At 40.1% G+C, this 16,526-nt stretch overlaps 2 protein-coding genes across 9 annotated transcripts in view; one reads left to right on the forward strand and one right to left on the reverse strand.

Annotated features, from left to right (window-relative positions):
• KIAA1328 (KIAA1328 ortholog) overlaps positions 1 to 13,963 on the reverse strand; it is a 421,290-nt gene extending 407,327 nt beyond the window's left edge. The window contains exons 1-3 of one of the 7 annotated variants that reach the window (XM_027526136.1): positions 13,857 to 13,963; positions 6,898 to 6,933; positions 6,034 to 6,176 (exon numbers count right to left, since the gene is read on the reverse strand). In XM_027526136.1, coding sequence (XP_027381937.1) covers positions 6,034 to 6,176; positions 6,898 to 6,933; positions 13,857 to 13,914 — 237 coding nt within the window. In that variant the 5' untranslated portion in view covers positions 13,915 to 13,963. The other 6 variants (XM_027526135.1, XM_027526140.1, XM_027526139.1 and 3 more) reach the window with 6 other exon arrangements.
• Positions 13,964 to 14,030: 67 nt separating this feature from the next.
• The window catches only part of TPGS2 (tubulin polyglutamylase complex subunit 2), a 66,037-nt gene continuing 63,541 nt past the window's right edge, over positions 14,031 to 16,526 (forward strand). The window contains exon 1 of one of the 2 annotated variants that reach the window (XM_027526143.1): positions 14,031 to 14,401. In XM_027526143.1, the coding sequence (XP_027381944.1) occupies positions 14,320 to 14,401 (82 nt within the window). In that variant the 5' untranslated portion in view covers positions 14,031 to 14,319. The remainder of the gene's footprint in view (positions 14,402 to 16,526) is intronic. The other variant, XM_027526144.1, reaches the window with a different exon arrangement.

A 16,526-nucleotide genomic window follows, 5' to 3' on the forward strand; every position in this document is an offset into this window, starting at 1 on the left:
TTTTTGGAAAAAAAGAGTTTATTAAAACACAGCCATGCATATTCATTTATACACTGACATACATATGGCTCTTTCCACACTATCATGGCAGAATTAAATAATTAAGACAGAGGCCATGTGTCTCACAAAGGCTAAACATTTACCATCTGGCCTTTTACAGAAATAGTTTGTCAACCCCTGATAAAGAGAAACAACAGAATGATAAACACAAAATTAAAGATAGAGATTACCAAATAAGATGCTATGCTATACTAAGGGAAGAATAATTCATCTCTCATATATTACCTCAGACTGCAAGGAAGTCTGAGGCTCTTCCCTGTCAATCTTTCTTTCCTTCTCGTCTCACAGATGCCAGACTTGTAGTGAAATCTTAAGTATCTCCTTGATTTATAACAGCATCATGGCAATTCAAAGCAGAAATGAATGGTTCCCGCAATAATCGGTACTGAACCAAAAGACTATCAGTATGACAAAATGATTTGGAAAAAGGTTTGTCACATTTTTAAATCTCTTTACAAGACAACTGAATAAAAGAAATCCAAACTGAAAAGGCAAATGTAAAACTATCTCTATTCACAGATGGCATAATTTGAATTATGCTTATATCTATTATATCTATTATAGGCATAATAGATAATTTCCTATCTTGTACATACGAAATTGTAAGAAAATCACCAAAAAGCTATTAGATTAGAACAAATAAATTAATTTAGAAAGGTTACAGGATAAAAAATCAACTATGTTTCTATATACTAGCAGTCAAAAATCCAAAAATGAAATTAAGAAAATGATTTCATTAATAGTAGCATCACAAAGTATAAAATACTTAAAACTTGAAAATAAATTTGGCATGTACACTGAAAACAACAAAACATCACTGAAAGAAATTAAAGATTTAAATAAATAGACAATTTACACACCATATTCAAGGTCTGGAAGACAATATTATGAAGCTGAGAGTACTCGCCAAACTGATCTAAAGATTCAACACAAGGTAGGGGTAGCAGAGTAGGAGACACAAACTATGGGGTGTAAGGCTCAGGCATGTACTGTGCAGCACGGGAAATACAACCGATATTTTGTAGTAACTGTAAATGGAAAGTAACCTTTAAAGTTGTATAAAAAGTTAAAATAAAAAAAAGATTCCCAATCATTCAATTTATGGGATTAACATATACAGAGTATTATATATAAAACAGATAACCAATAAGGACCTACTGTACACCACAGGGAACTAGACTCAATATTTTATAATAATCTATAAGGGAAAAGAATCTTAAAAGAAAAAATATATATATACACACACATACATAATTATAAACACATATATATATAAAATTGAATCACTGTGATGTATACCTGAAACTAACACATTATTGTACATCAACTGTATTTTTCAACTTTTTTTTTTTTAAAAGATTCAACACAATTGCTACCAAAATCCCAAGTTGACTTTCTGCAGAAACTGGCAAGCTGATTCCATAATTCCTATGGAAACGCAAAGGACCCATTATAGGCAAAACAACCTTGAAAAAGAAGAACTTGGACTATTCACACTTTCTGATTCCAAGACTTACTGCCAAGCTACAATATATTAAAACAGAGTGGATTGGTATTAGAATAGAAATACAGATCAACGGAATAGAATTGAGATTACAGAAATAAACACTTACATTTATAGTTAAAAGATTTTTCAACAAGGGTGGCAAGACAAAGAAAAAATAGTCTTTGCAACAAATGATACTGGGACAAGACGAAATCCACATGCACAAGAATAAAGCTGGGTCACTACCCACACCATCTACAGAAATTAAATCAAAATGGATCAAAACTTAAATTAATATCTAAAAGTACAAAGCTCTTAGATATTGGTATAAATCTTTGAGACCTTGGTTTAGGTAACGATTTCTTAGACATGACAGCAAAGCACAGGCAATAAAAGAAAAGCATTGGTAAGTTGAAATTCATCAAAATTTAAAACATTCAAGCTTCAAAGGACACCAATAAAAAAGTGAAAAAACAACTCACAGAATGGGAGAAAATATGTGCAAATACTGTATCTGATAAGAGACTCAGAGGTGGAATTTATAAAGAACTCTTACAACTCATCAATAAGAAGACAAATAACTCAAACTGAAAAATATCTGAATAGACATTTCTGTAAAGAACATATACAAATGGCCAAGAAGCACATAAAGAGATGATCATTACTGGCCACTGTGTGTGTGTGTGTTTAGTCACTCAGCTGCACCTGACTCTTTGCAACCCCATAGACTGTAGCCCGCGAGGCCCCTCTGTCCATGGAATTCTCCAGGCAACAATACTGGAGTGGGTTGCCATTCCCTTATCCAAGGGATCTTCCCCACCCAGGGATTGAACCTGGGTCTCCTGCACTGCAGGTGGATTCTTTACCATCTGAGCTACCAGGGAAGCCCACTACTGGCCATTAGGAAAATACAAATCAAAACCATGAGATACCACTTCAAAGTCACTACAATTATAAACAAAAAAGATGGATATAAAGTGTTGGTGAGAATGTGGAGAATCTAGAACCCTCATACATTGCTCAGTTCAGTTCAGTTCAGTCGCTCAGTTGTGTCCAACTTCTTGAGACCCCATGAATCACAGCACGCCGGGCCTCCCTGTCCATCACCGACTCCCGGAGTTCACTCAAACTCATGTCCATCGAGTCGGTGATGCCATCCAGCCATCTCATCCTCTGGCGTCCCCTTCTCCTCCTGCCCCCAATCCCTCCCAGCATCAGAGTCTTTGCCAATGAGTCAACTCTTCGCATGAGGTGGTCAAAGTACTGGAGTTTCAGCTTCAGCATCAGTCCTTCCAATGAACACCCAGGACTGATCTCCTTTAGGATGGACTGGTTGGATCTCCTTGCAATCCAAGGGACTCTCAAGAGTCTTCTCCAACACCACAGTTCAAAAGCATCAATTCTTCAGTGCTCAGCTTTCTTCACAGTCCAACTCTCGCATCCATACATGACTACTAGAAAAACCATAGCCTTGACTAGATGGACCTTTGTTGGCAAAGTAATATCTCTGCTTTGCAATATTCTATCTAGGTTGGTCATAACTTTCCTTCCAAGGAGTAAGCATCTTTTAATTTCATGGCTGCAGTCACCATCTGCAGTGATTTTAGAGCCCCCCAAAATAAAGTCTGACACTGTTTCCACTGTTTCCCCATCTATTTCCATTAAGTGATGGGACCAGATGCCATGATTTTCGTTTTCTGAATGTTGAGGTTTAGGCCAACTTTTTCACTCTCCTCTTTCACTTTCATCAAGAGGCTCTTTAGTTCCTCTTCACTTTCTGCCATAAGGGTGGTGTCATCTGCATATCTGAGGTTATCAATATTTCTCCCAGCAATCTTGATTCCAGCTTGTGCTTCTTCCAGTCCAGCATTTCTCATGATGTACTCTGCATATAAGTTAAATAAGCAGGGTGACAATATACAGCCTTGACGTACTCCTTTTCCTATTTGGAACCAGTCTGTTGTTCCATGTCCAGTTTTAACTGTTGCTTCCTGACCTGCATACAGGTTTGTCAAGAGGCAGATCAGGTGGTCTGGTATTCCCATCTCTTTCAGAATTTTCCACAGTTTATTGTGATCCACACAGTCAAAGACTTTGGCATAGTCAATAAAGCAGAAACATTGCTGCTGCTGCTGCTGCTAAGTTGATTCAGTCATGTCCGACTCTGTGCAACTCCACAGACCGCAGCCCACCAGGCTCCCCCGTCCCTGAGATTCTCCAGGCAAGAACACTGGAGTGGGTTGCCATTTCCTTCTCCAATGCATGAAAGTGAAAAGTGAAAGTGAAGTCAGTAAGTCGTGTCCAACTCCTAGCAAAACATTGCTAGTAGAATGTAAAATAGTATAGCTACTTTGGCAGTACATCAAAACCTTAAACATAGAATTACTACATGCCCCAGCAATTCTACTTCTATATATATACCCAAGAAAATTGAAAACAGAAATCCATACAAAAATCTGTACATGAATGCTGATGGAGCATATTCATATTAGGCAAAAAGTGTAACAATCCAAATGTCCTTCAACTGGTGGTTAAACAAAACATGCACTGAGCCATAAAAAGGAATGAAGCAATGATTCATGTACAACATACATGAACCTTGAAGTGAAAGAAGCCAGTCACAAAAGACCACGCAGTACATTATTTCATTTATATGAAATATTCAGAACAGACAAATATTTAGGGATTAAAAGCAGATTAGCGGTTGTCAGGAGCTGAGATTAATGGGGAATAGCTTTTGTGAAGTGGATATACTGGGGATATAAGCAACATAAGCAGGCCTTTTGAGCTCAGTCATGTCTGACTCTTTGTGACCCCATGGACTTCAGTCTGCCAGGCTCCTCTGTTTATGAGATTTTCCAGGCAAGAATAATGGAGTGGGTTGCCAGTTCCTCTTCCAGGGGTCTTCCCAACCCAGGGACTGAACCCACATCTCCTGCATCTCATGCATTGGTAGGCGGATTCTTTATCCACTGAGCCACCTGGGAAGCCCATGCACGATTTGAGCTAATCACAGTTAAATCCTGTAGACAACTAAATGTGATACAGTTGACCCTTAACAACATGAGTCTGAACTGCACAGGTCTATTTATAAGCAGATTTTTTCAATAAATATATTAGAAAACTTGTAGGAGATTAAAGACAATTTGAAAAAGCTTGCAAATGAACCACACAGCCTAAAGAAATATATAAAAACAAATTAAGAAAAAAGTTAGGTGTGTCATGAATGTGTAAAATACAGGTATATTTTACACTATTCTACACTCAATATACAATACATGTATATTGAGTGTATATACACTCAAAATATGTGTTAACCATGTTATCAGCAAAGCTTTCATTCAACAATAAGTTACTAGTGAAGTTTTGGAGGAGTCAAAAATTACATGCAGATATTTGACTGCATGGGGTTCAACACCCCTAACACCTGTGTTGTTCAAGGGTCAAGAGAAATAAGTAACAAAACTAGACACTGAACATTTCCTCAAGAACATAAACCAGGTATTGAAAAACATTTTTTATAAAGAGTTCAGTAGTAAATAATTTTGTCTTTGCAGGCATACAGCTTTACAGCACCTCTGACACTGTAATACGAAAGCAGCAGTAAGATAACATTAAAAGAATGTTAAGGGAATGGTGTGTTCCAGTAACACTTGACTCACAAAACAGGGAAAAGCAGATGCCTACAAGTCAAGACTGTCAAATCCTGGCTTAACCTCTGGTTGAGGAGACAAAATATAAAGTAAAACAACAGGGAAGAAAATGGCAACCTACTCGTGTATTCTTGGCTGGAGAATCCCATGGACAGAGGAGCCTGGCAGGCTACAGTCCACAGGGTCGCAAGGAGTCGGACACGACTGAAGCGACTTAGCACACATGCAAAGTAAACCAACCAGACAAAGCACGTACCAATGGAATGTAGAGACACTATTAGAGAGGCAAAGACAGACAAGGGAGAAATAAATGACTGAGCAATAAAAATAAAGTCTTCATGATAGTATCTGACAAGTGAAGGAAATAATAATAGTAATATAGGCTAATTTTAACAAAACATTTTCTTATATGCAAAGGCTTATTTATCAACTAAAATATTTACATGAACAAAAATCATAAAGAATACCTAGTAAGAGAAAAAAAACTGCTGTCAATTTGATTTACTAACACCACACAGATCAGGATGTAAGATTTTTGAAACTTATGAAGACAATAAACATTTCTCAACTAAGGTTTAAAGTAAGCCTGGACATTCTGGAACAAAAGCTTTGAGTAATATATATACTTTATATTCATACTAAATATTAATAAAGCATCCTTGAATCCTCTATATCTTTTCAAAATACTTGTAGATCATCTAATGTTCTTTCAAGGGCTCTTCTACACTGACCTATCAATTATTGTCCAGCACAGAAAAATGACTTACTGGTCAGCATTTATAAAGATTGGAGAATAAGAAAAAAAAAAAAAACAGAAAAAAGGAAATTACTGACCTGTTCATCAACTGAATCTCCTGCACCTTTTAAATACTCCATGGAGACTGGAGTAGTAGTCACCCTGGAGGTCTTGAGTTTAACATCAGCTTTTGGATTCACCATCTTGTGTCTTGACCTGATATTTCCTTCTGTAGAAATTCCTAAGGATTTCCATCAAAACAAGATTTCAAAATTAAATCTTTTCATTCTTTTAAACCCTCCCCCTAGCAAACTTTTCCTTGATACCCTCTATTGTATGGTACCGGATGGGCAAATCTCTTTATAAACTTCATTTTAAAGTTCTGTTAATAAATAATGAGTCATGAAAAGACTGTGTTTTGAATGCATTAGAGATTCAACTGAAATATTTTTTAAAGGGGATGTGAACATTTGTAAATCACATTAAAACCAATAAACTACAACATGCCATATATACCTTAACTTCCTGGAAACTAAAAATCTGAATTTTCACATAATTAGGGTGCCTCCAATGGTTCAGTTTTACAACTCATCTCATAACAATAAGTAAACTTTACAGTCTGTTACATAAACCCTACATCATGAAGTTTATACATTTTCTTTGAAATATAAAATTCAGACTATTATTTGAATATGAAAAGTAAGAAAAGAATCTGCTGCTCTTTAATCCATGAACGAAATATTCTATAAATTCATCAAAAGCTGACTTGCCAGCCAGAGCCTAAATTAAGGCAATATTTCAAACCTTAATGGGGTCACACCAAATATTAAAAAAGAAAAAAAATTATGTTCTGATGAACTGTTCTGCATCTACTTATACCTACAAACTTGTCCTAATGTTTTATTTTCTTCTAACTCTTAAGAAGCAAAGGAAGTTTACCAAATTAATATAGAAAATCATACCTGGAACATACACCACTGATTGTTCTTCATCAGAAACTATGCAGGAAGACATAAAGGAAAATACTAGAAAAGATTATCCAACACCGAAATGCTGTTGTTCTATACTTCTGCTATAATTTGCAATTTTTTTTGAGCTAGAAGTTTGTAACTATCTTTTAAAAACAAAACTAGGAAGTAATATAATGAAAATAAATGTAGCAAAATTAATAATCTTTTAAAGTTCATCTTTATATATTCACAACTATCTGCTTTGTAAAAATGCTGGAACGCCATGTTCCATTAAAGTTTTATCCATGCTTATTCCCAAATGACATACCCAACACTATAAATTCTGCTGTAGTTTCATTTTCTTTCCTTTTGTAAACAAGGAGTTAAATGCTCCATTGTGCTCATCTTTGGTGAACTGACAAGTTATCTGAGGCATGAATATGTTATTTCAAAATGAGTTTTAGCTTTGAAGAATACTGTTTAAGGGCACCTCAATTATGCAAACACAAAAATATTTTTTATTCTTCCACAGTACGTTCATGAAATGTCTCAAGAAGCCCTGCTATTTAACAAGTGGAAGAAATTTAAGACAAAAAGAACTATTTCGAATTTCAAAAGGAGAAATTTTGAAAGGGTGAAAGTGAAAGTCACTCAGTTGTGTCCAACTCTTTGCAACCCCATGGACTATACAATCTATGGAATTCTCCAGGCCAGAATACTGGAGTAGGTAGCCATTCCCCTCTCCAGGGGATCCGCCAACCCAAGGATCAAACCCAGGTCTCCTGCAACGCAGGCAGATTCTTTACCAGCTGAGCCGAACACTGATACAGAAAGGAAACCAATATAATAAAGTTTACTTTTCAGAAATAAAATTTTATTCTGAACTAGATTTAAATCCAGGTATGTCTACCATTTGATAACTTTCTATTACACATCCAGGAAGCAGGTGTCTAAACAATTATTTTCCAAATGACCTAGAAAAGTCCAAAGTTTTCTGTTACTTTATGAATACTTTGTTTTCCAAAATTTGTAGACAAATCAATTATTAACTATTTCCTCCTGGGAGCAGATGGGAATAAAACAGTGGATAAAACATGTTAGAAAGCCAATATTTTTCAGTTTAGAACCAATTCTAGAAATGGAATCTTTTCAATGAATGCTGACTGGAAATGCCTAGACTCGTGAAGGAAATTTAGGAACACAATGGTGGTGCTTACTGTCTGACCTGCTAGGTGGTTCAGCTCTCCTCAGCGGCATATGCACTATCACAGCTTCAAGACTTTGGCTGGTAACTAGTGCCTCTAAAAACTTTAAACTCCCTCAGACATCAGGGATGAACACAGAAAATTTCAGGAGGCACATAAGACAAGTAAACTAACAAAAATTAGACCCCACTAGTCCAAGGAAATTGACTGTAACTAATACTGGAGCAGAGCGTTTCTAAATTCATTGATACCTAATCCAAAACAAAAGCTTTACAAGCTGAAATTGTGCAGACTCTTTAGCAGTAGAGTCATTTTTTTACATCCTCTGGGACTCTTCAGTTACTGTTTAATTATTCACTGTTGGAAATATACACATGGGAAAAAGTACCCAGGGGAAAAAATTCAAGATGACCCAGGACACGCTCCATATGACAGGGTCCTCAGTTAAAATATAAAATAGGGATGAATTTGCAGAATATTCTCCATCTCCAAGGATGACCTATGGAAAGACTGACATAACTGAGTCCTGGAAAACATACCACACTTCTCTAGACCATCCACAAAGGAGTCTGCTCATAGCTGGAAGGCACCAGCCACTGAGGGACCTACTTAGCCATACCTTGACTCAGAAGCTCATCAAATATTTTATACTTTCTCTTCTCTTCTTAAACCTGATACCATTTCCCCCATCTTTATTCTAAGCTAATAACTTTGCTTCCTATTTCTTTAAGAAAAACAAACCATAGAAGCCTTTGACAAACATGCATTTGCAGATGACATGATATTACATATAGAAAACACTAAAGATTCTACTGAAAAACTACTGGAATAATCAAATTCAGATTGCTGATAAACAGAAGTTGCAGAATACAAAATCAATAAATAAAAATCTGTTATATTTTTATACAAGAATAACCACCAGGAAGACAAATTAGGGGGAAAAAAATCCAATTTACCACTGCATCAAAAAAAGAGTAAAAAAATCTAGAAAATTTAACCAAAGAGGTGAGAGACCTGTACGCTGAAAAGTTTAAGACACTGATGAAAGAAACTGAAGGAAAATGAAAGAAATTCACGCTCATGAATTAAAATATTGTTAAAATGTCCATAAAGCAATCTACAGATTCAAAGCAAAATTCCAAAGTCATTTTTCACAGAAATATTGTAAAACAAACAATCTTAAAATTTGTATGGAACCACAAAAGACCTTAATTAGTCAAAGCAATCTTGAGAAAGAAGAACAAAGCTGGGGGCATCACAATTCCTGGTTTCAAAATACTACAAAGCAACAGTTATCAAAACACAAAAGACCCCCATGACATTAACAGCTACCCTCTTCCTCCTTTATTTTTCTCCATAGCACCCATAATCATAAAATATTATTTTACTTATTCATGAACTAATTTCATTTCACTAATATGTAAGCACCAAGCCAGTGAGAATCTGCATTGTTTTGTTCAATGTTGTATCTCTAAGATCAAAGAATGCCTGGATCATAGTAAACCATCTAGGAATGAATGAAATTGGTATTTATTTAATCCCATGAGGCACTGTCCAACAACTCTCAATGTCTTTCTCTCTTTGTCCTATTCAAAATATGCAAACAAACACCACCAGCTACAGCTACACCAAATTTCTTTTTCAAATATAAGACCACTAAATAAACTGATCTTAACAAAAGTTTTTATAAATAAGACAAAATATATTTGAACTTGCCTCCATCCAACACATACTTTCTAATTTTTTGTAATCTATCTTCATCCAATTATTTTTAAGAACCCAAATATTTATCTTCTTCAAATACCAATTCCCAACAAATGTATATTTCATAGGAAAGTTGAAGAGACACAATTTGGACCTCTTATTGTGTTCTGTCACCTTAGTTCCACTTGGTTCATCTGGAAGTGCCTCAATAGGAAAAGTACATCAAGTTATAAAGTCTTTAATGCCCAAGTTTCAGAAATTAAAGTGGCAAGCAGAAACCCAAGCCAGAAATGGTAGGGAGAAATAAATATACCTATCCTAGAGCTACACTACAGATGGTGACTGCAGCCATGAAATTAAAAGACGCTTACTCCTTGGAAGGAAAGTTATGACCAACCTAGATAGCATATTCAAAAGCAGAGACATTACTTTGCCAACAAAGGTTCATCTAGTCAAGCCTATGGTTTTTCCTGTGGTCATGTATGGATGTGAGAGTTGGACTGTGAAGAAGGCTGAGTGCCGAAGAATTGATGCTTTTGAACTGTGGTGTTGGAGAAGACTCTTGAGAGTCCCTTGGACTGCAAGGAGATCCAACCAGTCCATTCTGAAGGAGATCAGCCCTGGGATTTCTTTGGAAGGAATGATGCTAAAGCTGAAACTCCAGTACTTTGGCCACCTCATGTGAAGAGTTGACTCATTGGAAAAGACCCTGATGCTGGGAGGGATTGGGGGCAGGAGGAGAAGGGGACGACAGAGGATGAGATGGCTGGATGGCATCAGTGACTCGATGGACGTGAGCCTGAGTGAACTCCGGGAGTTGGTGATGGACAGGGAGGCCTGGTGTGCTGCGATTCATGAGGTCGCAAAGAGTCGGACACGACTGAGCAACTGATCTGATCTGATCTGATCCTAGAGCAATATGATGTGAAGAAAATAAACTTGGTACTTCCCATTCTGCGATAACCTTGTGAGAGTGAATCACTTATCAGCAACATGTGTATCATCATTACTAACCATAATGATTTTCCTGACATATATGGTTTTTCCAGTAGTCACGTATGGATGTGAGAGTTGGACTATAAAGATGGCTGAATGCTGAAGAATTGATGCTTTTGAATGGTGGTGTTGGAGAAGACTCTTGAGAGTCCTTTGGACAGCAAGGAGATCCAACCAGTCCATCCTAAAGGAAATCAGTCCTGAATATTCTTTGGAAGGACTGATGCCAAAGCTGAAACTCCAATACTTTGGCCACCTGACGCTAAGAACTGACTCATTTGAAAAGACCCTGATGCTGGGAAAGATTGAAGGCGGGAGGAGAAGGGAATGACAGAGGATGAGATGGTTGGATGGCATCACCAACTCAATGGACATGAGTTTGAGTAAACTCTAGGAGTTGGTGACGGACAGGGAGGCCTTGCATGCTGCAGTCCATGGGGTCACAAAGAGTCAGACACAACTGAGCGACAGAACTGAACTGACATTATTTTAACATCAACATAAAGTCTCTATTTAACTGAAAACTCAGTGGCAGAGATTATAGCTACTGCAATGCTTTGACCAGGTCCTTTATAGTTCATATTTGTTAATATCAGGTTTATAATACTGTTAAAGATAATACACTTGAGTGCACTTCAGCAATCAAATTTAGATACTGAAGAAATATTAATTTCTTTTGATATTACCAACAGCTATAATGAAGAAGGAAAGCAGTTTAGGGCCAAAGGGGTATATTTCACTTGTAGATTTAAGCCATAAAATGACAACATGGCATATCACTGTTTACACATTGGGTATAAAGAAATACCTTGTGCAAAACAGCATTGCTGAATCATACTGTGCAGGAGATACACAACTCATAAAAACAACAATATGAAAAGGTGACCTTCAGTCACAGATGACCTATCCTCACATGACAGAAACATTTAGGAATGGGAAATCTCTCAATCATACTTCTCCAATTGCTTAGGTAAGGCACTAAAAATCTCTGAATAGTGTGAAAAGAATACCAGATTACAGATAAATATACTTTTTGGCCTTTTTCTATAGAAAGTTCTAACTATAGGTACTTCAGGGGTGGTCTGGGAAGTCATCAGTGTATTGAGAAAAGAGATCAAGATCAAAAGACATTCCAATAAAAAAATTTTTTTACAAGAAGATCAAAAGACACATAACTAAATTAAATGATTCATAATTATGTTTTTTAGCAAAGATTCAGGAACAAATTCACATCTGACATGCTTTTAAGTCCTACAGATATAACATGAAAATATTTGAGGCTGGATATTAATTGGTCATTACATGCAATAGGGAGGGGAAACAGGTGATACTGGTAACCTTGAAACTCCTTTCAAACATCTGAATTTCTACAGAATGTAATCACCACCATTTTCCTGAAATAACTTCAACTCCTCACTTTCACAGCAAAGATGAGTATTTTACATTAATTTTTAGAGTAAGGGAGAATGCAAGAGAAAAGGAAGGCTATATGACATCTATATGAAATACAGAGTAATATGACTATATAAACAATTGAGTACAAGGCTGCTAAGACCAAGAGCATAGATTCTGTTTACATACCTATTAACTTAATCATACCCAGTGCAACAGACTGTATCCCCTATCCACACCCACATACATTCTATTATATATCAGAACAATATCCTTATACATTTCATATCAGCACAATAGCATTGGTTATACAGAAATTTAAGGAATAATAACAAAAGCCACATAGATGGTTATGAAAATGATTACACTGAAGAACATTATAAGTTAATATGTTTCATATATCTCTATCACAAAATTCTAACATTGCAGAGGCAATGTTTCACGAGAAAGACTCATCCCAATTTCCTGACTTCCCAATTCAGTCCAGCTGCTCCCGATGCACATATTCTCCTGACAGGTAAAGAAAAAAATATTTAATTTGCATAGTGTATTAGTGTGCTTTTTATCCACAGTGTAGGATCACAATTTCACTTGATGGTCTCCAACCTCTTACACACAAATGGCAATAATGCTTAGAAAGTCCATAACACCAAACACTCAGCAGCAAGAAATCCAAAAATGCCCCACTCTCCAAGGCATGACACTTTAATCCTAGTAATCCAACAAGCGGAATTGATAATATAACTTCTTGAGTTTTACTGACTAGCTAAGTAGAACCTGCAAAGAACGATTCAGGAGAAGTTAACAGCAATGCCTCTAACAATGCTATGGCCAATCCTAGCAAACAGACAAAAAGGCTTGCCTCTGTGGGCATCCAACACACGGAACGCCCTCCTTTCAGGTAACTCTCCTGGAACATGAAGCAAGGGACCAAAGATCAATCTGGAACAGTGCACCTAACGCAGGCAAAAGAACCAGTTTTGTCAAACATCTCATTACTCCAAGGGTAAAAGCGCCAGCGCTTCTCTACCACAGAACTATCCAAGAACTGATTCAACCCTGCTAGCGGTGACCCGCAACCTACATACAAATCACACTCCTCCCAGGCCCTAAAATCTGCATCGCATCTGATTCCATCATCAGCATCATCAGCATCACCAGATCACGTCCCTGTGAAACCAAGTCCTACGATTCTCTGAAGATCTAAGTATGAAAATACATCGTCACTGCCAGGCCTTCGAAGTCCGACGAGGTCCTGACTTGCTCCTAACAGTGCAGGCCAGGGATACTTCTAAACCAAGACGAAAAGCTCCTGGACCACCCAACACCGTGCCCTCCTCCAGAAGCTCACTCCTCACAGACCCGGCCGGCCGCAGGTCGCCTCAGGCATTGGGGCCCTTCCAGCCCCCGACTCTAGGTCGTCTTTCCGGAGCTCACCGCCAAGGACGGCAGGGAAACAGCTTGGGTCGAGTCCCCACACCTAGAACTCCAGCCTGGAGAAACAGTGCAGGCTCTCTGCCACCTAATACCCAAGCAAGGGGACTGCCCGGCGGCCCGACTGCACGGCCCCGCCCCCGAGGTCCGCAGCGAGCTTCTCCCTTCCGCTCCGAGTCCCTCGCGACCGCTCGCCCCGGGAAAGGCGCCGGCGCCCCCTGTCAAGCGGGCAAAGGATACAGTCCCGGCTCCAGAACGCCGCCGCGCCCGGGCGGGAGGGGCCCGCCACGTCCGCCATCTTGAAACAACCGCCACTCGGGGCGTCGCGCCGGGGCCGCCCCGCCCCGGCCCCCAGGCCCGGTCCGGATTGGCCACACGACACAGAGGCCCGCCCCCGCTTGCGCGGCCGGCCCCGGCGGGGCGGGACGGTCCGGCCGGAGGGGTCGCTGGGTCCCGGCGACGTGGTGTGGAGCACCCGCCGGGGCAGCGGGAACAAACGCTTCGGGGAACTACTACCGCCGGAGCAGCCCGGGCCCCTCATCTCCGTCCTGCAGCCCTCTCAGGCGCCGAGCACTACAAGTCCCGGCATGCCGCGAACTTGACGGCCGCGCCTCCCGGGCGGTGTCCGGCCCTCCGGCCCGCCCCGCTCCCTCGCCGGGTCCCCACCCCTTCCTCGGCCGCACGCGGAGCCGGGACGCGAGACATGGAGGAGACGTCGCCCCCGCTGCTGGGCAGCAGCAAGCCGCACCTGGAGAAGCTGACCTTGGGGGTCACTCGCATCCTAGGTGAGTGGGGCGGGGGGCCGTGAGGGCGACTGCGGGACGAAGGGTGTGTCGCGGAAGCACGGAGGCGCGGCAGGAGCTGGACTCTCTAGGCCAGTGGACGTCGCGACTTTACGTCCCGTTGTTCAGAAGGTGCCTTGACTGGGCCAGGGGACCGTTTGCCCAAAGTGTGGATGCAGACACGCTAAGCCCGAAGGTCACCCCATCCGAAATCCCACCACAGGACCCAGAAAGGACGCGGGAATAGATGTGCTGAGGGAAAACAGCAGGCCCCTGACAGTGGGAGGCTGGCTGTCCTGAGAGGCCTTCTTGGCTTCAGGTGGCAAGAGCGAGGTGGGGGAAGGTTGCAGCCGACCTCCCAGGGCAACCGTTCCCATGCGCCTCCGTGTGAATGGCACCTGAATTGGTCCAGAGAAGTCAAGGTTTGCACCGTTGAATGGGTGGTTTTCCTTTATGGAACCTTCCCTTAGCACCTACTACTACATTAAATGCTGGAGCTACTCTACAATGAAATGAAACACACACACAGTTCAGTCATTCGTTATTGCTCAGAGGTAGCACACAGAAGGAGGTGATTGATGTTTTCTGGAGAGCTAAGAAATATGTCCCACAGGAGATGATGCTGATTTTGAAAGACAAGTGGAAGTTAGCCAGATAACCGAGGAGGAGAAAGGCAGTCTAAGCAGGCCAAATAGTACATTTCAACACCTTGCTTTTGCATTCATAATAAAATCCAGATTTTGTGCCATGACCCACCAGTCTCCTATAATTTACCCTCAACTGTCTTTCTGACTTTACTTTCACTCTCTTTTGCCACAGTCGCCTCCTTGTTGTACCATGAACCCACTAAGCTTGTTCCCACGTCAAGGCTTTTACAATTCACTAGACCTTCGGAGAACGCAATGGCACCCCACTCCAGTACTCTTGCCTGGAAAATCCCATGGATGGAGGAGCCTGTTAGGCTGTAGTCCATGGGGTCGCTAAGAGTCGGACACGACTGAGCGACTTCACTTTCACTTTTCACTTTCATGCATTGGAGAAGGAGGTGGCGGCCCACTCCAGTGTTCTTGCCTGGAGAATCCCAGGGACAGGGGAGCCTGGTGGGCTGCCCTCTGTGGGGTCGCACAGAGTCAGACACGGCTGAAGTGACTTAGCATAGCATAGCATAGCATAGACCTTCCATCTGAAATTCTCTTCCTTTGAATGTCTTTCTCTGACTTCATTCAAATCTCTGATTAAATATCACAACCTAGGAGGAGCCTTCCCTGAATACAGTTCCAGTAACATCGTTCCCTATCACTGTCATCCTTTATCCTCCTTTTTTTTAAATCCTCATGGCTTTGCCACTATTTTAAATTATGTATTTTTTGTTTGTTTTAAATTGTCTCTTTTCTGTAGTTGAAGTCCATGAGGTTAGGAACTTTGTATTATTCTTCCTTATATGCCTGGGTTGGATGGCGACACCCGACTCAATGGACATGAGTTTGGGCAAACTCCAGGTGTTGGTGATGGACAGGGAAGCCTGGCATGCTGCACTTCATGGGGTTGCAAAGAGTGGGACACAACTGAGCAACTGAACTGAACTGAACTGATATTCCTCTGTGCCTAAAAGAGTAAATGAGGTGTGAAACATCGTGATGTGTTTGAGAGAAGCGGTAAGTTTTAGAAATGAAATTAGAGTGTAGCTAATCACCAAGACCACTCATATCTTATCTCCTTATTCTTACCCAGACTTATGCCCTATTGCTTCTTGTACTTCTGGACTTAGGCAGGTCTTGCTATTCCACAGACATACTTCATTGTTGTTGTTCTGTCACTAAGTCATGTCCGACTCTTTTCGACCCCATAGACTGCAGAGTTCCAGGCTCCCTGTCCCTCACTATCTCCCAGAGTTTGCTCAGACTCCTGTCCATTGAGATGATGATGTTATCCAACCATCTCATTCTCTCTCACCCTTCTCCTCCTGCCCTCAGTCTTTCCCAACATTCAGTCTCTTTACATCAGATGGCCAAAGTATTGGAGTTTCAACTTCATTTGTATATTTATAAATCTAGAAAGTTTTCTCTAAAAAAATTATTTTCTTTTAATAAATGTTTAATCTACTCAAGTCAAGCTAACTAAATGTCCC

This window comes from Bos indicus x Bos taurus, chromosome 24 (genome assembly GCF_003369695.1).
Source record: "Bos indicus x Bos taurus breed Angus x Brahman F1 hybrid chromosome 24, Bos_hybrid_MaternalHap_v2.0, whole genome shotgun sequence".
In the NCBI taxonomy this organism is placed as follows: domain Eukaryota; kingdom Metazoa; phylum Chordata; class Mammalia; order Artiodactyla; family Bovidae; genus Bos; species Bos indicus x Bos taurus.